The sequence below is a fragment of the Dermacentor andersoni genome, chromosome 4, assembly GCF_023375885.2.
Source record: "Dermacentor andersoni chromosome 4, qqDerAnde1_hic_scaffold, whole genome shotgun sequence".
NCBI lineage: Eukaryota > Metazoa > Arthropoda > Arachnida > Ixodida > Ixodidae > Dermacentor > Dermacentor andersoni.
The window spans coordinates 140,738,167-140,762,068 of record NC_092817.1 but is presented as its reverse complement, the minus strand read 5'-3'; the positions used below and the strand labels follow the sequence as shown (position 1 = coordinate 140,762,068).

The 23,902-nt window shown below is 44.9% G+C and overlaps 1 protein-coding gene across 1 annotated transcript in view; it reads left to right on the top strand.

Moving 5' to 3' along the window:
• LOC126537843 (soluble guanylate cyclase 88E-like) overlaps positions 1–23,902 on the top strand; it is a 121,550-nt gene that overhangs the window by 71,514 nt on the left and 26,134 nt on the right. Inside the window, exons 7-9 of the mRNA XM_055074478.2 lie at positions 4,491–4,620; positions 9,411–9,557; positions 19,952–20,098. Of these exons, the coding sequence (XP_054930453.1) occupies positions 4,491–4,620; positions 9,411–9,557; positions 19,952–20,098 (424 nt within the window). The remainder of the gene's footprint in view (positions 1–4,490; positions 4,621–9,410; positions 9,558–19,951; positions 20,099–23,902) is intronic.

The following is a 23,902-nucleotide window of genomic DNA, read 5'->3' as shown; positions in this document are numbered from 1 at the left end:
AGGGCAGACATGAATTTTGCAGCCGTCAATTATAGACTGGCCCAATGGCACTTTTGGCTCATAAAGGAGTAACTTCCTTGATTAGCACGTGAGCCCTATGTACCTTTCGGCGACATTGGCAGCGGTACCTAAAGACAGTTATCGCACTCAAGACAACAGGTTCTTGAAGAAATAATCTCTGCAGTGTGGCATAATTTAACATAGTGTACCAAAATATATTCAAAATGTATCTCTTTTGCCTCATTATATGTCATCTTCTCGGTGCGCTCAGTGATGAAAGACACACTATGCCACTTACAGTTCAATATGATGCCTTTGCGCGAGCTACCATAGCCTCACCGCAGGCTGTTCCGCAATCGACAGCAGATAGGGTTCTGTATATCATCGATGTGGTGCTAGAAAGAAAAAAAAAACAGCAAGAAGAATACCAGGAGATTCAATGTTCGATATGCAATCCAAATATAAAGGGGACTAATGGGCCGAGACGTTTGTTTTAGATCACAAATTAAGTATCATCGCATAACATTTACCAGAGGTTGAGCGCCTCGTCAGAGCTCTTTGCTCTCGCGACGAGCACTGGAGCATGCTTTCTTAGTTTGCATGATGTTTGAGTGCCTGCATATATCATAGATACGATAAAATCAAAGGTAATCTTGGACACGGTGAGCCACAATTCTCTTGAAATTGATGCGGTTTTGTTGACAATAAAAGCGTGCAAACTGCTTCAGTCATAAAGATCTGAGTTTATATTTTGCGTGTATTGCTGATTGTGTAACATTGGAGAAGATATGTACAGAGAAAGCCGCTTCTAGTTCATGGAATGGCCAAACATAAAAACATTTAAGCGCCATCTGAGTACAATCCATGCCTCAATAGTCATTAGTATCGGTCACACGAAGTTCATGCATTGAAAGTCAATATGAACAGCATTCAGATGATCCTCGTCACAACTGCGCCAAAGTTAAATATCACTTGCTCTTCAGACACTTGATAATATTGACCGAAAATTAAGAGAATGTCAGATGACTTCATGAAATTCGGGGCTGTTGCATAATGCCTGGAATGATGCTGAGTCTTGTTCAGTATAGCAATTTTAGTGATACTGCAGCTAGATTTAGTCACTTGTATGTCTGGCGAAAACTTTTTTAGCTTAGCGACTGGCGACTTTCTCGAGCGACGTCATAGAACCACCCGCAGCATCTCAATGACGTCGGCGTTAGGAAAATTTATTTAGAAGTAGCTTTCTAGAACGGACTTTACTATTCGACAGGTGCAAGTGAGCGGCCGAAGCTGGCTGTCTGACGAGTAGATTCTGTGAGCATGATCAAGCGGTGATTACCTTCACAGACATCACAGTTCGCTCACAATTGCACGTTTTTCTTTATTTCTTACGACACTGAATTTAATGGGTGCTAATGCTGCGGGCTCTACACGTTCACTAAATACGTTCAATTGGTGGACATTTACAAATATTATTGATATATTAGGCAGCAGCAGGTGGAAAGAAGCCCTAAGGAAGCTAAAGCTTCCGAATAAAAACTGGAACAGCGTAACACAGGACGAGCGAGTAAAGAGAAGAGGACAGTGCGCTTAAGATTCTAAAGATGAACCAACCAGCCCCATTGAACACATTGCTAAAGCTTCTCCCTGAAGAGTGAAACGTGATAGCAATAAAACATCCGTGACTGCTTCTGACGCTTCCCGCCAACTGCAGCTTATGTAGCCGTGATGTTTACCGGGAAACGCCGGGGCGAACGCTGTGCACGAAGGCGAGCTTCCTCCCGGAGGTAGTTGCACAACCACGTCACAGAAATTACACAATTTTCCGGTTTATTTTATTGTTTCGCACTTTTAATGTTTCGGTCGGAGAAGACAAGACAAAAGGCATGCACTGTCGATCTTTTGGTTCATGACATTTGTTTGTGGACTGTCATTCTCAAACTCTGCCGAAAATGTGAGACAAGGCATGAAGAACTTTAGTGACAGAATGGTGCGACACTATAATCCGTATATGCCGCATGTCATATAGCAAGGCGTGGCGCATACATATATCTAAATATACGCGGCAATTTTCTCTCACGGACAACGCTGCTGACGCCGACACCGAAATTTCTGCGACATGGGGCTCTTAACGCTATCGCCTTATTATGGCAGATGGACTGTAGAAACACGTATATATAGGAACAGCTAGCCTCCTCCACGTGAGTCTCAAGGGACTTCAGGTAGACCGAGGGGCTGGAGTATAGTATTTCACCTGTATAAACACCAAGTAATTGTCATCTTTAGGTAACCCACGCAAGAGGGGACGCAGAACACAAGAAAGCGACAAGGACAAGCGCTGACTTCCGACTGGCGTTTGCTGTCAACTGGCGTTTACTTAGGGTCTGTACGCGGGGGGGGGGGGGGGGGTGAATGTGCTTAGGCCGTGACGCGCTCTTGTTGATTTGCGGCGCTCATATTAAGTTGCGCAACTATATCTGGTTGTGATCAAATGCGGTAAGTTACATATTCATGCTTTTTTGTAATAAACGCCAGTTGTAAGTCAGCATTTGTCCATGTCGCCTTTCTTGCGTTCTGTGGCCGCTTTTGCGCTGGTTACATAATAACGGAAAACCGACTAGCCAGGTCTCACACCTTGCTTCAGTTTAATTGTACTCGCCGAATTGACATGCGACTTTGTGCGTCTTTTGCTACCCAGGAAAGAGTTTCATGGACTAAAGATTATACAGAAATGATGTGGTCCAAATGCATTTCCGCGCTAGGGAAATCATATTGCTTGTTTACTTCACAATCTGAAGGTAAAAGCAGAATTTCAGCTGCCATCGTACATTGTTATGTAAGTGCAACAGTAAAGGAAAAGCTCGCCGCGTAACCCTGGGAAATTGAATGTTTATACCTGACTGACACGGGCTCTAAGCTATCGTCAGGCGTTTCGGTAAAGGGTTTATGCCGTAATAGCGTATACGTTACCCAAAATTTTGTCAACAGTTCTTGTGACAGTTTTAGTGACATTTAAGCACGATTTAGTGGAAATTCATGGAATTTTTCATCATACTTAAGCCACCCGCCTAAAGATATTACGGTAGCACTTGTTTAGGTGCTAGTTTTTAGAAACGTGAGTTGTCAGGCGAAGCATTGCTGCATGTTCTCTGCATACCAGGAATTTCCAGTCTTGTGTAAAAAGAAATGCACGCTTTTCTCCGCGTACAAAGGACCATGAGAAAGCAATTATCGTCCGATTGGCGACCCTAAAGAAAACTATTACCAATCCGTTTCTGGTGTCTTAGTGTGGAATCTTTCGTAAAAGAGTGCCAAATAAGGCTGTGTGGTAGACATGGCGGCTCATCACAGAAACATGAAGGTCCAAGACAAACGCCTAGCTCAAATGACGTAGCGATAACAAAATTTATTGCCGAGAAAGCAATGTATATATGTGTCGAAATGAATACAAGAAAGAACGAAAACCAGATTACAAAATACAAAGGAAAACCAAGTGAAAAAAACTCGAGTTCCATGGAGTGTAATTACGTCGACGGCGCACTGAAACGTGATCAGCTCTGCAGAAGGCTTGAAATCCGGGCCACTTGGTACATAGTTGAACGAAAAACCAGTCACAAAAGACAAAAGACAAGAAGAGAGGTTCACACCACAACGATTGGTGTGGTGTAAGCATCACACCAGCCGCAGCCCAACGAGCAGTCGTTGTGGCGTGAACCTACCTGCTTGGCTTTTGTCTTTTGTGAGTGGTGTTTTCCTTCAACTATGATCAGCTCTTTTCTCAAGGCAATATTATTCATAGCATTCGCATGCTTACTAGTGTCGATTCTTTTTCAGAATTACTTTACCATTAACGAATAAACAAAGACACACAGAAGATTCTGGAGCAATTGGTTTATAGGTGACTGCCTAGGCACTGCATAATTAAATTAGCAAGTTTACGGAGGAGCAGAGAGGTTTTGTAGGTGCATTCTCTTACGTTTTATCACCTTGCAGAATAGTAAAGAAAACTTTTGCATGCTTGAAGAAAGATAAAGGACGGCTCCTCTAGGCAAGCTATTTTCGCAGACGAGAACTGCTACATAATGCCTACATAAGAGTCAGTTTATGTAATGATTTACAATAATGTCCACAAAAATGTCAAGCATACTTCAACTCGAGGGAAAAATATGAAAGCGCATCATGCGTTGCTACGGATAAAAACACGCAGGAACAGCTTGCCATCAGCCAAGTAGAAAGTACTGTACGCCAAAAAGTTTATCGGCGAAATCCGGCATATCTTTTTGTAGGGATATGTCAACTGATAAATGACTGCTCTTTGTCCCTTTCCTGAACGTTAACACGAACCTTGTTGAAATGTTCTCTACGTTCAAGAAACTCCCGCAAGTTTTTGCGCATTATTGCTCAGGTCGCACAGTTTCCGTCCCCTCAGAGGGGCTAACGTTTTGTCTTCTACAAAGGCTTATCTATGTGCTTACGATGGTTCATTGCAGGATGCGCGACCTGGAGACAATGGTCCTGACGGGACTCTATATCAACGACCTCAGTATGCACGACTTCAGCCGCGACATGGTGCTTGCTGGACAGCAGCAATCCGCTGAGCTCAAGCTCGCACTAGACCAGGTAAAGATTAACGGATGTTTCTTCTTTGGACAATATATATATATATATATATATTCAGCAGGATTCAGCAGGATGAATAATCGGGCTAGTTGCTATAGCTTCGTATTACCAACAGTACGACTGGACACGGGTTGAGAAAGCGGAGTGATGAAATCGAGGACATTTTAATCGAGACGTAAGTTTTTTAGCTAAATTACGTGGCGAGGCAGTTGTAGAGGACGCAAGGCTTTCTGTACATTAGGGGTTGACTCAGACGAAAATTTTTGACTGAAGTGCGAAGGTTAAAAAGAAACGCAAGCAGATTACATGTATATGCTAGTTATAAACTGCTGTTCATCCAAGTAGGCACAGAAATATCGGACAGTGTAAGAGCACTGTGTTTCTTTAGAGAAAATATGTGTGTATAGGTCACAGATCGTTCAGTGGTTACAATATATCCAGTCGGAGCCTTCAATAGTAGCACACTGGATTGTCGTGTCCCTCAATTCGGACAATCGGTTCACTTAGAAAGCATTACTGACCTGATGTGGCCTGTTAATTATAGAGACTATGGTAGTGCGCTTCCCTCTTATGCTAAACCTCCCGACGCAATGCATATATATATATATATAAACATATATATATATATATATATATATATATGTATCTAATATACGTATCCTCTCCCGTCACTGCGCAGGAAGTCCGTGGACGCAAAAGAAAAGACAGCAAACATTGGGTCGTGGACTATCGATGGTTGTTTACTAGCACCGGCTGAGAGACGTTACGCATATTGGCACAAGGACAAATAAAAGATATCTATACACGCGGCCAGCAAGACGCTCACAGCTTCTCCGTCTTGTCCATATGTCGTGCAGAGCTATAGCTTGCACGCAACAATGCACTGTTATTCTTGTACACACGCACGCCTGCGTATATGATCTATCCGGACGACAGCCATCGAAAGAGCTAAAGGGCTGAAGGCTGTCCTTTGCCTGGTACGTTATTGCCCTGACACGTTCCCATAGTAGCAGACAGTCTATACATCTACGTAGCAATGCTTGTATTAAAATATGTATTGCCCAGCGCTTTCTTTCACCCGGTAAAGTGGGATTCGTTGTCGAAAACTGACACTTCGCTTCAAGGGGTACGTTTCAGCGATGCGGACCTCGAGTATTAAGGTCTGGGAAAGGGCGGTATTGTTGGTTAGATTGTCAGATTGGTCGGGCACTCATGTTCTGAAAAAAAAAATGGGCAAATCAAAAAGGAACTTTTGGAAGCGCCTTTCTTCTTCCGGTCCTTGTAGCTTGTTTCTTGATGAGGTTTCTAGCATATTTCACAAGCTTGCCTACTAGATAGCAGTCCGCGTTTGCTCTAATTCTCGCCAACCAACAATCTGTCGCCAATATAAGGAGTCAGAGGCTTCAATTTGTTGCCTTGTTTGCCCACAAACATTCCTTTTTATTGAGTGAGCAAAAAAGCAAAGTTTAACGCAGAACTAGGAAACATAACAGAAATAGGCTGGTCACAACTTGATGCCGCATTTCTAAAGGGGGTAGCAGGGTAGCTACAGACAGAATAAGAGAACAGATATGCTGTGCAAGGTTAGTATTGTACCGAAGTGTATAGTTTTGCAATGTTCCCCTATCTAATAAATTATGGGGTTTTGCGTGCTAAAACCACTTTCTGATTATGAGGCACGCCGCAGTGGAGGACTCCGGAAATTTCGGCCACCTGGGGTTCTTTAACGTGCACCTAATTCTAAGTACACGGGTGTCTTCGCATTTTGCCCCCATGGAAATGTGGCCGCTGTGGCTGGGATTCAATCCCGCGACCTTGTGCTCAACAGCCTAACACCTTAGCAACTGAGCAACCACGGCGGGTCCCCTATCTATTAACGACTGCTTATGTGCGGTAGTGTTTCACAGCAACGTCAGTGAGAGCGTTTCCATGACAGACAGTAATGCCAGCGCAGCAGTCACTACTGGGTGTGATTCAAAACAGCCTTCTTTATAAACACTTGACATCAGCTTCGATGAACCAAAAGAAGTAGTAATACATCAGTGCAGATTAGACTTGCCAATCTTTCCACAGCGTTTATGAAAACACAATTTTGTAGAGTTTCGTCACTTTAATTCTCGGCATCTGGCTGTGCCTTGTTTCCAGCGAAACTTCGTGTCTTGGTAACGATGACATAAGGAGCCTGAAAAAGAAATGCTTCCGTGACAGGGCTCGAGAACACTTGCGAGTCAAGTGACTGACTCGTAATTTGCCGTGTAGAGTGACCGTTCAATACTATGTCATGCGTACCCGTCGTTGCTTACAGGGCGCTCATTTTTCATGCTGGTGATTTCCAGTAGATTAAAATAGCGCGGATTGTTACATGCATAGTAGCGGCAAATATGTCTCGTGGCAAATCGTTCACCTCACTTGCCGATTTCGACTCGGATGACAGCGACAGAGACAGCGGCGAGAAAGTGTAGCACGTGGGTTCGTTAACCGACGAATTCTGTACAACTTTCGCTCGCATTCATGTCACTGGGATGCGAGCCTACTTGATCATCTATGAGGCTGCGTGATTATCATCTGCCATGGCGGTTGTGTTGTGTTCGGCTGGCTATCTTTTGGTGCCCCGTTTTGAAATAAAACGACTGTGTGGTCACAAATTAACGACGTTATCACACGTTGTTCTTCTTCGCGGTGGAGCTTTTGCGGCATCATTCCCGATTATTGGTTGAAAAGCTGCTGGTCACATCGAATCACATAAGTCGAGGAAGTAAAATGTTGTGTCAGCGTGCTTTTTTCAACGCAATAGCGCTCACGTACCGGCTACTTCCTCAGCTTCTTTCCCCTTTCAGGCGAATGCTTACGGCTGCATAGGATATTCTATTTTGAGCGGCTATAAAAGGTAGAAGTATAAAACAATTTGAATTCCAGATGCACTGCAACGAGTCCATGACTTACTAGTTTGCATGCACGTTTCTCTATTAGTATAGTGTATGATAAAACATAGAAAGTGATGTGTCCCCTAACTTTAGAAGGTTATGTCACTTTTTCATGATACTTTCGAGAATATTACAGTTGACTACGTCAATTCGGCATGACATGACAAGAACTTTATTTGAGTCCTGAGGGACTGAGATCTTGGGGATCAATTCGGTGGCTCCGCCCACGATGGAACCGGAAGACCAAGTCCCGCCGCAATGTCGTGGGCCGTCTGGACAGCCTGGAGTTGAATGTGGAGATTGCTGCTTTTGAGAGATTCCTGCGATTGTTATTTCGTGATGGGTGGAGAGGCGTTAAGGCCTGGGCACAGCCAGAGCATGTGGTCAAAAGAGCATGAGTCATGACCATATTTGGGGCACGACTGTGAGTGTTCAGGATCTATCTTGTTAAGGGATCGAGGAGTGGGATACGAACGGGTTTGCAGGAGTCTGAGTGTGGTAGCCTGAGGTTTGTTCGATACGTCAATTTGAGATCGAAAATATTACTTTCAGACAAGTGAGAGTTATTCGACTAGCGTGGGTGTAAATAATTGCTTGATTTCACGCAACCGAAAAAACTTACTCATCATGCAGCATGTTTTATCATGGCTCCTAGTGCAGCGTGATCTCTGCACTTTCCACGTGGGCATAATACCGTGGCTCTGTTTAACTCATGTATGACTGTGGCGCAGAGATGCAGAGGTTGACAAATAATTTATTCATTGCCTTAGCAACGCCCGTGAAACAGCGAGGTACGTAACTCAATCACGCAGTCAGAGAAATGCGGCACGTCGAGCCTTCCCGTGTTTACAGTAGCCAAGCGCAACTGCATTGTATAGCTGCACCCCATATGAACCGCACCGGAGCGCCTAGACAACATCAACCCGGGCACCGCCGCAGCGCTTCGACGTGCGGCTGGGAGCTCGCGGAAACAACAGTTTGCGGGTCCTATACCTTCAAACGATCTGCGCTCTCCATGCAAACCCCACACACAGATTTTCATGAACGGTTGCGGCATTCTCCCTCTTCAGCATTATGACGATCGACGCCAGGCAAATTTGAATCAGAAGTGCTCATCATACACACATCGTGCTTAGTGCAGGTTACTTTTCGCTTCCATAGAAACTGCGCATGACTGTGAAATATGCCAACCAGTTCAGACTCGTGTTTATTATTCATTTCTATATTTCTGCATGCGCCCGTGTACATTAAGGCTTTGGCTAGTTCCCTTTGACAAAGGAGAACTGAGGTGAGAAAAGACAGATTCTTTTTCAGAATTCAGTATTTCAGCCTAAGAACAACCATGGAACATAATGTAGCAGGCATTCAACAGGGACCTGCAGACAATTATGTGCAAGTTCCTCTGTATGACTTCGCACAATGGTTTTACCATCAGACTAAGAAGCAACGGCACATTCTTCGTTACAGTTACAGATCGCAAAGTGATGTGGTATATGGAAGAAAATGTAATTAATTGAAGTCCTTTTAATAAAGAATTATTGGGCATGTCATCTGGTGGCAGAAGTGCGAGCACCACGCTCCGCAAGTACTATACCAACAGGGTCCTTCTCGAGTAGCGCTGCCAAGTAGAGGACATTACAAAACGTACCGGGTAATACTAGCGGCCGAGAAGTGGAGCATTATTTCTACAGTTCCTTAAAAACAACACTCGCCTTTAAAGTACGAGAAACAATATTTCATGAAAAGACATCCCCCTCTATGAAATTCTAATCTATGTATTCCTTCCTTACAGCCCAATGCCACGTCGCTATGGTAGTTACTTGTGTATAGTGTGTTGGATATCAATATTTTTCGTCTTTCATGCAGGAGCTCCAGAAGAGCCGCCAGTTAGAGGAGTCCATGCGCAAGCTGGACATTGAGATGAAGCGGACCGACGAGCTACTCTACCAGATGATCCCCAAAACAGTAGCCGACCAGCTGCGAAGTGGAGAGACCTCTGTCAACACCTGCCAGGTGCCTAATGCTATGACACTTCTTTTCACCACGTTGCTCCATTTCCCGTAAAAGAAGATACGTTTTCACTCTTCATGTCTGTGTAGGATGACGCGACTGCCACTCGTGATGTGACGTGCTGCACCGCTTCAAATATTATTGCTCGAAGTGAGAATTCCCCGTAACCTATATTATTACACATTTCGAGACGTCACATCTTACTGCGACGCTTACTACTGTAAGTCTCAATAATCACAGCAAGATTATCATGTGTCAGGTGCCAATTATTCCCAAACATGCTTGGCTTTTTTCATAAACTGTTCCTGTCATTAGAACTCACATCTTTGCCATTCAACTAGTCAACAGTGAAATCAAGATACAATGCTGTGTTCGCATTTCCATTTCAATCTTTCGCGATCTGCTTCTGATAGGTCTTTTTTCTTCCACTTTCTTCTTCCCTTGGAGAGTATATTGTAGGTGAATACATATAAACCGTAACCAGGTTGCCATGATGCTTTAAATTAGGTATGCTTCTCCCCAAACATACTAACGTTGATTGCTTCAAACAACTTTGTTAATATGCCGATGACACATTCTAGTTCTCGTGTTTAAACACGACATGTAAATCATCTGAGACATGATCACACTGTTCATTTTCACAAGTAACACCATTGTAACCTTTCTCGCCGCGGAGTAGATTTTATCCAGATGCTCCTTGGATCTGCCAAATTTGATCTTCTAATTAGTGCAATAGCTGGTGGAGGAGTAGTGTGTAGTTTAGCATGACCAGATTCAAAGATTCCATTATGTTAGTCATATACTTAGAGAACTTCCACTGACGCATATCCTCAGTAGAATGAATTTCAGGTTGGTCGTTTCCCAAGTGATCCGTGTATCCGAACAAAAACGATGAGCAACTCACGAATCTTGACAGAACCGCTCTTTGGGAGAAGCATAAAGCCATGTCTGTGTAGCTTACTAGATGTCGTGGGGCACCTGTTTGTCAGGAACGAGGAGCTATTGCTAACTCTTGAGGAAAAGCTTGACACATAAGTGGCAACTGCAACGACGCAGCTGTTAGAGCCATCGTGGCGGCTTCATTAATTACTTCTAGTACAATTACCATGAGATGGTTAAAATAAAGGTAATCTTTGGCTGCAAAAGTTCAGAATGTAATTCCAAATGGTCGTTTGCTCATGCCACGTACACTCTTTGACAGCAATATGCGGGCTACGTTGCCTGCGATCACCAGGCTTACTACAGGCTGTTTAAGGAAGTGCCATAGGTTTCAACGACCTGGGGATTCAAATTAAATCTCGACCAACTGCACCACACAGCTGAACGCCATATACGGTGACGGCGCCGAGTAGCCCGTATGCTTTTGACAAAGGCTGTACGTATAGGTTGTGTGCAGAGTTGGTTTTGTATATTTACGAGATGTATGTGCTGATCACTAACATTTGAGGCGCTGGAAGGTGTGGTGTGTATTTGCTTGCTCTTTGAATAGATGACCCCACAACAAAGTGAGAGAGAGAGAGAAACTTTATAGAAAGAATAACATGTTCAAAAAGTCTAACGATACATTGTCAAAATCTGTGAGCAATCACAACAACACTCAGTCAACGCTTTGGAATCGCCCTTACGCACAAACCGAGGAACACAGGTGATACTAAACCGTTTGAAGAGCGTTTTATTGTAGGATATTTTGACTGATTGATTTTGGTATACGACAGCCAATTGAACAAAAGCTGGTGAGGTGCCGTTTGTTTGTTTATGGATAGAGAAAAAAGAAAGTCTTGCATTTTTACTTGACTGTGCTTATAACTGCTGCTTGATGATCGGCTGCCTCGAGGTCACGGAAGTGTGCAGTGGCCAAATTCTGGTAGCTGCATTATAGCACTAATCAATACCGCGCATAAATTAGCATGAAACTACAATACTGTGACAATACAAAGCACGAAAGAATCGGGCAATGATGATAATTTGGGTGGCTCGACAGCAATCGCGTAATAATGCAGCGACCAACTTCGGGGGAATCTTCGAGTTACATAGGTGGGCACTGCTCCACTCACTTTTATTTTATTGGAGTCTTTATTCCTTGTAGCCCAATGCGATGTCGCTGGTGTCATTTAAATTTAGCTAATCTCCGCTGACCCTGCTAGCACGCTTGACTTCCGACATGTCCACAGACGCGAATCACTCGTCCACGTTATTTACAGCAACAAATAGTCTGGACGACAATCTGGACTTTCCTTGCGCATGAAACACTAAGGGCCACACGATACAGAATAGGCTGGGCAACAGCCGTAGTTGTTACATTATTTATTCTCAGAATCGTTCCACATGCAATGATGAGGCGGCCGTACGCCTGCAAGCTGTCATCTCTTAGTGAACTGAGTTCAATAATCAGCACTATCACCAAGTTTGGCAGTGCTTTCAGCGGCTCGCAGCCATAAAATTGACGTGACATAGGGTGCACCCATGCAGTGGGCGAATCCATTCATCGGGGCTAGGCGAAGCTTTTCCTTGGGAGTTCAGTTATACTGACTCAGCGGTCGGGAAGCGGTAGCAAGCGCGCCGCCATCCCCGGTAGACGCTCGTTCTGTTTACACACTTAAGGCGGGCGCATCGCCGACAGGCGTTTGACTGCCCCGTCTGAAGTGGCTGCGCGCACCGGAAGAAAACCTGCGCAGGTTGTGACGCACGGGAGCTTTTAAGCCCCGCAAGTTCACCCCCCCCCCTCCCCCTTTTGCCACTTCTCCACCGAGACGCCGCCAGGCTGTTGCCGCCCCGCGTACGTGACCTTGCTCTGAGATTTCAATATCGCGGCCAAGTCCAGGCGAGCAATTTTGCATACGTGCCGCCCGACGTGCACCGGCGAAGGAACGCGCGCCGTTCTCGGTGTTTCTCACCTTCGTTCCGCTGTTATAATGGAAGCGCGCTCCTTCAAGTCCGCATGGCGGGCTCGGTGGTAGCGACATGCCAGACGTATTGCTGCTGGAAGACACATTCCGAACGTTGGTGTACTTCTGTTTCGCCAACACGCGCTGCTTCAGAAGGGGGGGGGGGGGGGGGTTTACTCAGTATTATTTTGGTTACACTAAATTCGCAGCAAAATCTTTCTCACGTGTGTTGTGCATAGTATAGGTAGGAAGAGGCAAAAGGGATGTTAGGGATGCTGCTGGAAACGTCTCCGTATTGATTTGAATCTTGCGAGTTCTTTATTTTTTTGAGGTACACCAAAGTTGACGTAAAAGAGCACGTTGATGACTTACCTGTGCACACAAATCGAGGCGGCAGAATGGATTTGGCTTGCTAACTTTTGCCAGCAACAGCACCCGAATAATGTTTGCAATACCTGCGGAGTGTTCAGAGGACCAATTCGTGATTTTTTAAAGTCTTTATTTACGGCTGCAAAGGTGAAATCTAACATAAATTGTCGCCATTAACGTAACGAAACTGCTCAGTCAGTGGGTTATTAGGAACGCCGTAGCGGTGGACTGCGGAATTATTTTTGACTACCCTGCAGACTTCCACAAGGTGGACCAAAAGCACGGCACGCGAGCCTTTTTTCGCTTTCCGCCCCCTATCGAAATCCGGCGGCCACCACCCTGGCACTGAACCCGACACCTCTTGCTCACAATACGACGCAATAACCATTAAGCGACCGCGGCGTGTGAAATCGAAAGTAAACCGAAAACCAACATAAATTTAATAAAGCACAAACGAGACATTACAAAAGTTAAAAGAACATCAATGAAATATAGCGCAGGTTCTCCGTTCTTTTTTGGTAGCAAAAAGGTGAAACTTTACCAAAAAGCCGTAGACAGAATGGATAGTGGTTAAAGCCGGATTTTACGCCACATCGCGAGCGTTACCCACTGAGCAGAAAAAAAAAAAAACAATAAAGAACATGCATATTGTGCTGCGTGGTCGTCGTCTGTGTCTAACGCTCCACGTCTGTTTCAATAGCGCTGTACTTAACAGCCTTACCAGTGGGAATCGAATAGAGGCAACTGGGACCAGGCCTACATCTGAGCAGAACGCGAAAACCTTTGCGAGATGGCCCTAGCTGTGCGCTTCGCAGCTAGGGCGGAGTGTAGACCTTGCGCTATACAGCATCGCAGAGCGTCGCTGCGTGCTCATTTCAGAGGCAACACACGAAGTTGGAGCAGTTCGTAACATTAAGAACCAGAATAGATTGTATGTGCTTATTTGTAGAAGAAGAGAGTTACCAAAAGGTTCACCGCGCCAAAGCGGGCAGCCATGAAGCTGTAGACTCCTCGAAAAGAAAAAAAATAGGCAATTAGTAGAAGAGCCTCACAGGGAAAGTCTCTCTCGAATCTGCTACCTAGTAATGGGTGTAATGAGTATACTGTATAGAGAAGGCTGCATGTGTTTGGGGGAGTAGCGCGGGAGGGCGTAAGTTTCCTTGTCTGCTAAGCACTATGGCGTGCGGAAGCGTTAACGCTTCGTATGTACCCATAATAGTGTGCAGACAAAGTCACTGCAGATATAAGGAAGTTTGCTTGCTGCATAAGGAATGACCGTTAATGACGCTCAGGTAAAGAAGTATTTCATCCTTATTTTTGTTTCCGTATAAACGCATTGGCGGATAATGTTAGGTTGATCGGGATGTATTTGTTGAGCGCCTGATCGAAACTCAATTACCTGCAGATCTACACGATCTGTGCACAGACAATGCGGGAGAATAAAAAAAGAGCAAGCACAAAAAACTTTTTCAGCTGCAAAGACTTTCACAAGATTATCGTAGGCACTTACTGCGTTAATGCGAAGAAATGGAAACACGCATGAAGACACATGGAAAGAGTAAAAATGCAGAATTCTAACACACTTTCTTGAACACCAGCGGTCGCTTCACTAGATATACAACAATCTTCACTGATGGATGTTCTCTAGCATTTTCCCGACATCGATGCATGCCCCTGCCATTGGCACTACTGCCAGATAGTGCGTCTAGGAGCCGTCTTATATGTCGTCATCTTCTTTCATCGTGTCTTTTCTTCCCGTTTTTGCTCTTTTTTTCTGTCGTATGTAGCATCCCAATTCGACTAACTCCGTTCGACGTCTCTGTTTTTCCTTCAACACAATGTATCTTTTTCCACAGGTCACTTGAATCCGATAGACAACTCCGGTGGCACAATGCTCATACCTCTTGATGTGTATCTTGCTGACGTCTTATTGTTCTTATTATCGCATGCAATGTGCCAACACAAGCACGAACGCTTTCCTAGTGCACTCAGCACATGCGCGACAAATGTGCAGCTGTGTTGGTTAAACCGCAAAAATATAAGGGCGTTTTTTTTTCTCACTTCAATAAATCAGTTGTAGTTTGGAATTACATATTTCTGCGTGTCGCCTTTTAAGGTGCATTAGCGTAGGAATTCCCGAAAGTAGTCACGAACCAACTAGTTACTCAAGATTTTCTTCACTTTCAGAAGAAGAGCCTACATATAGCGTAGAAAGGTATGGGAAAACACATACAAGTGCATTGTAAAGGTTTCAAGAGCGCAAGATTTTTATTCGTGTTTTACCAGCTCTCCTGACGTCAAGCTAAACTATACCTATGGTATGTAAGGACAACCAGCCACGCTATCGCGGTCTGACCAGCACTCATCCCTGCCCACAGAGTAGGCCTTCACCGCCTCCACTGTCAAGCCGTAGGTCCGCAATACTCTACTGCTTTTGAACACGATGCCTTCAGAATGAGGTATGGCCGATTTTCAGGGCTTTAAAAACGTGTTTCAAAGAGAAATCACAGTAGTGAATGCGCTTTCAATGAACGAGACCCAAAGAATGAGCTTGTTTAAAGGATGCAAAGAAGGGCAGGGGAGATAACCTAGAAAGACGGGCTTCCTGGGAATTTGTTTCTTTCGCCTTACATGTAGTTTCCAAGCTCTTGGTTTCTCCTTTATAGGTGGCATGTCATTATCAGCGAAGGCAGGGCGTCACACTTATAGGCCATATTGAGTAGTTGCAATAGTCCCCTACGTTTGACGACATCTTTCTTCTGGTAACAGATGCATGGCTGAGCTGACGCAAACAGGCAAACGCGAGCACTAAAATGTGGCTGATGTGCCCGGGCGCTTAGGTACCTCCAACGGCACCCCCTTGCACAGGGCACCGAGGCGTTATTGTCTATACGAGTTTTAGCTAAACCACGTTCAACGTCACCTTCGTTAATACTGGTTAAACGGGCTTTAGCATAAGGCAAGAGCTTGTGTTGAAGTCGTTCGCCAAACAAAAGTGTCCGAGACTCATCGCGCGAAGTACAGCAGGCGTTAAATCGAGAGACAAGGATCGTGAACAATCGGCGTTTTCATTAACTATCGGAGCACCCCTAAGATCTCAAACAATTTAAGTGATTGACTCTACTCTTTCTTTGTGTGACGGCTTCGGCAATTTGTATCAGCTTGGTGAGGCCACAGCGCAAACAGTGTTTTCCCCCCGCTCGCTGGGCCGGGAAACATTGGCATAAATAACGAAGATAATCATCACTTTAACGAAAGTTTAGCCAGGTGTAACATCATTGTTATTCGTGCATAGCATTCATGTGCAGTCCCTCTCTAATGGGTCATTGTCATGTGGTAATCAGGCACTGAATCTATTGCGCAATGTTTGAAAGTGTCGAGCACTATTTCTATGCCAGTGGAAGCATTCTTTAGGACCTGTATTTTTGAGACCGAGCCACATAAAGACGCTAGTCATAATTCCCGAGGCCAAGGATGAGCGTCGCAGCTGCCTAGCAACGCCAGATGCCACTCTGACTGGAGATCAAGTGACGCGGGCCACTGAACCCTTGACTCATACATGTCACAACGCCGCCACCCGTTTACGCAACAACGGCCGCGCCGAGTGCATAAAGACAAAAGACCGCGAAACGAGCACGCGTAACAGCGGCTTTAGTTTCGAGTTTCGGGTTTACCGCGGCGTTTCGAAATATCAGTTAACTACATACAAGAGCAAGGCAGGGGATGGCCATCAAGTGCCAGAAGCGCCGCCTTGAACACACGCCCTTAACGAGTGCAGCGGTTCTCAGATGCTCGTTAAGCTCTTCGAAAGTTTTTGCGTTGATTATGCCCACGTGACACCCGCCGCCCACATCAAGGCCGATATTGTGGCGCGCTTCGCTGCCTGCAATTCTCGCCGTTCGAGAGTAGGTTGGCGAAAACTGTGCTTGCCTATCGTAGCCTAATTAACTGGCACTGATTAATTCTGCGAGGCCGCATTATGCAGCCAAAGAGTTCGAGACATGCGCTGGCTTGTTTATTTCTTTTAGTACACACAGAACTCCCAAATCTATTTCGCGACATTTGAAGCACAAACTTTAGCGAGTAGTGCGGTCTGCCTTGTTTCAGGGATCCATTAATCTCGGTGGGATCTTCCTAAAGGGAAGTGCTTGGAAAGCGTGGTTTCAATTAAGGGGGAAGCTGCAATGGTGCCTTCGCTATTTCTCCAACCACTAATGCAGCTCAGTTAGGAGCTATTCGTGCTTAGATTTTTTGACGGAGTCGTGGACGGGCTTCCGTGTTGTGTTTCCTGAAAACAGGGTGGTCCAGAAACAGCCTGCACCAAGCGACTTCGTGCGCCCAAAACTTCAAGCTCCTTGGTACGCTTTCTAGCACTCGTTTCTACGGCTGCCCTATGGCTTCCCGAAGCACTGGTTCTCGTATTTTGAACACTACCTAATAAGCATCGTTGTCCATGATATGAACATCTGTCATCGGATCCAGTTAAGGTTGGTAAGCCGTATAAGGGAGGATTTTCAACGCAAAGCACAGTATCAGTTCTCAACTGTAAGCACACCTCTTCTATGACGTCACGCTCACCCCCCCCCCCCCCCCTTTAGCCTATTTTAAATCCTCAAACAGCGAATCAGCTGATGTCGTCCTACTTATTACAGATATAGATGGTGAAAGTCTTGTGCCACTCGTATGTTTCAGTTAGAATCTTTTATTGTCTAAAAATACATGCTTACTCTGGGAGACTGAGATGGTGTACATAAAGAAAGACGAAAACAGCAAAGGCTATAGACTATTTCTTTGCAAAGCATGTTTACAAACCTCTTGCACAGTAGTATTTCTTTTTTGCTGTTCTTGTTAATTAGCTTCCACACATGAGCACTTTACGTGGCTTCGGTTTTGCACATTTTCTGGCGTGGTCGCGACACTTAATGATGATTTGCAGAATAAATAGCTTTTAGTGAAACGTTACCTCTCTCCTCAGTATTAAAAATACCGAGATATACGTTCCTTGGCACCGCATACGAGAAAAAAGGCACCACATACGAGAAATAATTTTTATAACGAAAACTAACTAGTGCCTGGATGGTTTTCCTCCAAGTAGGATACTGGAGAAGTTCCAATTCTTAATGAATATGACTTGCTCCAAATGATTACCAGTAAAATTAATTTGAGCTAAGGCGCGTCAGGAGGGGAGTGAAAAGGAAAGCTCAAAGGCAGATAGGTTATCCAGATTAAGTGTCCGGGGACAACACGGCACAGGGTGATGGAGTAAGAGGTATAAAAGGAAAGAAAACAAAAGAGGATTAAAAAAAAGAAATGAACATAGCAGTTACCACATCATATAGTCTATTCAAGTATATCTTTTCTTTAAAAAAAAAAAACACATACTAGTGCTTTTAAAGCTGTTCGGGCCGACGTCAGCTAGGAGCCGGGTCACGGAATTCTGGCTTCCGTAAGCGTACGGTTGTCTTATCTTATCGAGTGTGGGGCTGAGGGCTCTGCGCTTTGAAACGACGACAATCATACAAAAGGTGCGCTATCGTCTCTTTGCACCCGCAAACTTCACATTCTAGACTTTTGTCCATTTCGATGAGGTAAGCATTCGTCGAGGCTACTCTAAGCCACAGACGATAACTGAGAATTACGTCCCCTTGTGGTAAATCATGTGAAATGCGAGCTTTAGATCAGGATCCAGGTAACAAAGGCGCTAGATTTTTTTAGGGTCTGCCGAATTCCACTGGGCAAACTTAAGCTCCCGATCAAGCGCACGGAGCTTTCCCGCTGCGTCTGTTCTTGGCATAAAGATAGCGACGCATTCGCCACTGTTATGTGAAGATCGAGTGGCTGCGCCTGTTTGCTCATTTCCAACGCTACCGCAGTGACTTGGAAACCATTAAAATACGATGTCATGTCCTCTTTGAACTGCCCGATGGTACATTTCATGTGTGTCCGCGACAAGTCGTTCGTGGAGTCCGTGACGTAATGCAAAGAGCAAACGCTGTAGGGCGACCAATGCGCGAAAATATGCACATGTAGTGAATAATATTACGGGATACGTGAAAATAATGAGAGACGCTTGCATTTATATGTTAAAAAAATGCAACCTTCAGCGCCAATATTCGCCAGAAATTAGGTGTGTTGCGCCACAAAAAGCACCTACCAGAAAAATGTTCGCAAGAAGGAATAAAAGGCTAATATCTCGCCGCCTATGATAACATGTATGTGTCGTCGACATTGTAAGAAATCATATGCGAAATTATATAGGGTGGCTTCTTCCAACTTTTAACCTGCCCCTACAAAAATAGCCGCATTCCCATCATTAGCACTGTTAGAGTCAAGACACGCATTTTGAAAGATTGAACGATGCGGGGAGCGGAGCACGGCAGAGATGGTGTCACTAGTCGGCATGCTGACGACTCCATCCAGAGGTCTGCCATTTTGCTTAGGTCACACGAGGTGGACGGAGAAGCGCACTTGTAGCGTTTGCATATCGTCTATTTCTAGAATATCATCTACATTGTTTGGGTTCGTTTTTTAAAATTAGATTTGGTAGTTTCGCGCCTAGGTACTATTAAAAACGCGTCTGTGCGAGCGCTGCTTTAGGATGTCTTCATTCAACTACAATTAGTGCGCTGAATCGCTTCATTCAGAAACTATGGGGGAGTGTCGATATTTGTGTCATATTTACATTATTTCATGCATACATGCTATAAACTCAATCGAAGGCAACTCAAGGTGGCCGAATGAATTTTTGTGCACTTTACGCCATCATCAGTATCTAAATACCTGTATATATTGCATTCAGTGGTGCTACGCCCCATTATAAAAAAAAATTGAGCCACCTGCCCGAATCACATGCACATGTTAATTATTGGCCGCAATCACCAGCGGAAGCCTCTTCAGCGTCCATTGTCAAGCGTCAGACAAAGTCGTGCATACACCGGAGCGGTCGTCTACAGCAATACTGTTCCCTCAGAAGTAAGATGGATGCATGCTGCATGCAAAATTAATCCTGAGCTTAACGTTATTTGTCTATTCCTTGCCACTACTGCACAAAAATGGGGAGAATATGTGGCGCACACGATTTTTGAGTACGCCGTGATCACAGGGGTTTTAAAAGCGTGGCTCATTCTGCGGTCTGCTTTGCAGTACTTCGACTCGGTGACCATTCTGTTCAGCGACGTGGTCTCCTTCACCGAGATCTGCAGCCGAATCACTCCCATGGAGGTGGTCTCTATGCTCAACTCCATGTACTCCCTATTCGACGAGCTCACTGAAAAGCATGGTGTCTACAAGGTACGTCTCCCAACAAGCTTTTGTTTAATGACCAAAGTGATTGAGGTGAAGTGCTCATGCGTAAAAAAGGCATTTTACTCCTGTAGTAATGCCACGGTGCTTTAGAGGATATTTCAGAAGTGTTTGTGGTCATGCGTCACTGTTTTATGGAATGAACAGATTTGTATGTCATTTGAATGACAGGTTCTAATGACATCTTTCACATCATTGCTTTGACTAGCCACTATAGCTCAGTGGCTAAAGAATTAGGGTGAGCCCGAGGAGCGCGCTTAATTTCCGGGCGCATGCCAACATTCGTATGGGGGCGTAAAGCGAAAATGCTCATGTGCCATGCGTAGGGTGCACGTTAAAAATCCCACGTTGCGCAAATTGGTCGGCTGCCATACACTACGGCGTCCTTCATATTCCACTGCGCAGTTTCGGGATGTTAAACCACACAATTTAACCATTAGTTGCTAACCTCTCTAGTTAACCTCAAGATAAATTGAATAAATTAATACATTGACCTGCTATTTCTGTCTTCGTATACACCAGGAGAGTGGGCTAATGAGAAAGTAGAAAACACTGCTCAGGGTGAGCTCGTTTTATATCGTATAAACAGAGTTCTGCGCTTTTACCTGCCGAAAGAGGCACGTCGGAATGGGAACACGACCGCTACCGTTTGGAAGCCGCCGTAATTCCAGCCGGACAACGGCAACTTCCAGGTGTACCCAGAGGGCTTTTACTTATTCGCCGCTGCAAATGAAGAGAAGAAGCGAAACTTTTCCTTTCTTTTTTAGTGCTATTGACTTCGGAGCTTGCTCTTGCCAGAAACACCTACGAAAGCGTCGTTCACCGAAATCGTGGGTGTCCTTCAGAAGAATTATGCCCTCAACCACACGCTTGTCACTGAAGGCTTTCTCTTCAATCAGCGCAAGAGGAAGCCCCAGGAGAATGTCGAAGAATCCGTAGTCGAACTGAAGGGAGTCGCGGCAACGTTCGAAATTGGCTCGTTCTTCAGTGATGATCTGCAAGACCGACTTGTCATTGGGCTACACACACATGCAGTACGGCGTCGGTTGCTGGCTATGCCCGACGATGACAGAAATGGAAGTGGAGACGCAAGACACAAAAGAAATGCTGCAGCCTAACGCCACATGACGCTCCTCAGGAATGGAAGACGCCTACTGGCATCAACGAGCAACACAACAGCGTAAAATGTCTGCGAAAGACGCGACGCCGAAGTTTAAGAGCAGGAGAGGATGGTGTTTTGTGAATTCGTCGCAAGGAAAATAAAAGATAAAGTGCCACTAGTGCGGAGGAAAGCTGTCAGTCACGAGTTGCTCGTTTCTCGACAGTGCTTGCTTCAGGTATACGAAAAAGCGTTATATTGCAAAAATGTGCAAGACTTAGGTTCTTCGCAGTGTAAAACGGTAAAGGTACCATAATGAGTTCCTCACTTTGTGTCACACGAACCAGAAGGGTTCGCCCGCCATTGTAAAAGAAGTTATGGCAAATTACAAAGTAATTCCTATGTAATTTGACACGGGTGCTACGGTGTCCATTACGTGAGAAGTGCAGTGTGCTAAACATTTTTCCATTGCCTACTTCAGAGAAGCGAACGTGAACTTAGCCACATAAGATGCTAGAACTGTCCCTACTGTTGGTGTGATGAACGTAAAAGTGCACCATCAGAAACAGTTCTTTTAATTGCCGCTGACCATTGGAAAATCAACGTGCTGGAATACCCACGTTTAATTGTATGAGATTGACTTTCAGAATCAAGCTGAATTGGCCTGAAGTCTTGTCTTTGAAAGCATTGGAAAGAGGCACTTCAAAGAAGGCACCCGAAACGCAGTGCAAGAAATTTAGCGATGTGTTCAAAGCGTTTGACTCGGGTTTTCGTTCTATAAATGGCTTTAAAGGAAGCATTGTTCTAAAGGATACACCACGGCGTGCGTTTAGCAAAGCCTGACCAGTGTCGTACGTTCTGTGTGAGCAGGTTGAGCAACAATCGACGAAGCTAGAAAAAGCTGAAGTCATGTATAGGGCAAGGTACAGTGCTTGGACAACACCCCTCGTGGTAGTCTCAAAAAAGAGCACAGTACAAGTTCGGTGTTGTGGTGGCTATCGTGTCAGAGTAAATTCTACAATCAAACTTTATTCTCACCCGTGGCCGTTGCCTGCAGGCATGCTTGCAATCCTGCAAGAGGTAACTGCCGTTTCGCATATAGACCTCTTAAACACTTACTTGCAGCTAGAACTGCTGACTCTCATCGCAAGAACTCCTCACTGTCAATACGCAGATGGGCATTTTTAGGCATCAATATTTGCCTTGTAGCATAGCATGCGCACCCGCTATGTGCCAGGCAGTCGTGGACCAAATACTGCACAATATGCCGACAACTGCCTGCAACCCCGATGATGTGGTCATCACTGGGAAGAATTACATTTAGTGTTGCGATGGAGTAGAGCCGGTGCTGCGATGCCTAAGGACAGAGTGGAATGGGGATTAACGCTAAAAAAATATAGCTTCTTTCATCAGCGTGTAAGATACTTGAGCCGTGAGATCGACAAGAAGGGTCTGCACACCACAGCCGAAAAAATGGAAGTAATTAAAAATGCACAATGGCGAACCAACGCAACGTGCTAAAATTCTTTTAGGGGTTGACTGTCTTTTATAGAAAATTTTTGCTAAATTTCTCCACAGTGTTCGAACCACTGCAGTGCTTGCGGTGAGAATAAACTAAACAGAAGTGGTAACGTGACTGCAACGAGGCATCCCGCAGATGCAAAGAAATTTTAACCGATAAGAGAGTTCTGCTGCTTTATGACATGCAAACAGAATGAACGGTTACTCGTGTCTCTGAGTGTGGTTTGGATGTTGAGTTACCGCACTTTGTTAACGGCGATGAAAACGCTTTAGCTTTTGCTTCACAGACCTCATCGGCATATAAGAAAAACTAAGCACAAATTGAAAAAGAAGTACTAAGCATCACGTTTATTGTCAAAACGTTTCCCAAGTATCTGTACGGCTGATTATTTGGTGCAGTGATTGATAAATAGCCTTTAAAAATTTTTTTTTGATTCTGAACAGCAGGGCAGTGCTCTGCCTACTGGAAGAGTGCACCGCTGGTGAACAATTTTTGTGATTTATAGCCACAAAATTAGACATAAATCAGGCTCACTTATTAGCTATTCAGACGCATTGTCTCGCTTGCCGCGGTCAAACGAGGGCAACGAGAACTGCTGTGAAGAAATTTTTATAATTTCGTCACCTAATGAGTCGCGCTTGGCTTCAAAGAATGTTAGCCGTGAAAGGAGAAGTGACAAAGCGCTAAATGCTGTGCGGGACATGACATGGCATGGTTGGGCCAACAGTTCCCGAGTAGCTGTAGCCATTCTCGGTGCGTTGTATGGACCAATGGAGTTGTTGTGCCAGTGTCGTTGCAAAGGTCTGTCTTGCAGATGCTGCACGAACAACAAATTCGTACAATGAAAGCTCTAGTGAGCTAGGCGGTATGGCGGCCGTGCATGGACGAGGCCCACAAACAAACAGTATAAAAACTTCAAGTATGCCAGACTGTCTCTGCTTTAGCACAAGCAGCAACTTTGTCACCATGGCTAATGTGCCAAAACGTTTGGGAGAGAGAGTATTTAAATTTCGCGGGAGAGAAACGGAAAACCATTTTTGCAGCCATCGATTCTCGGGCTGAAAATTAAAATCATGAATGGAACAACCGCCATGAAGGCGTTGGAAGCCGCGCATTCTTTGCTTGCATCGTGTAGTTTTCCTTACAATGTAGTGACAGCAGGCCGCAGTTT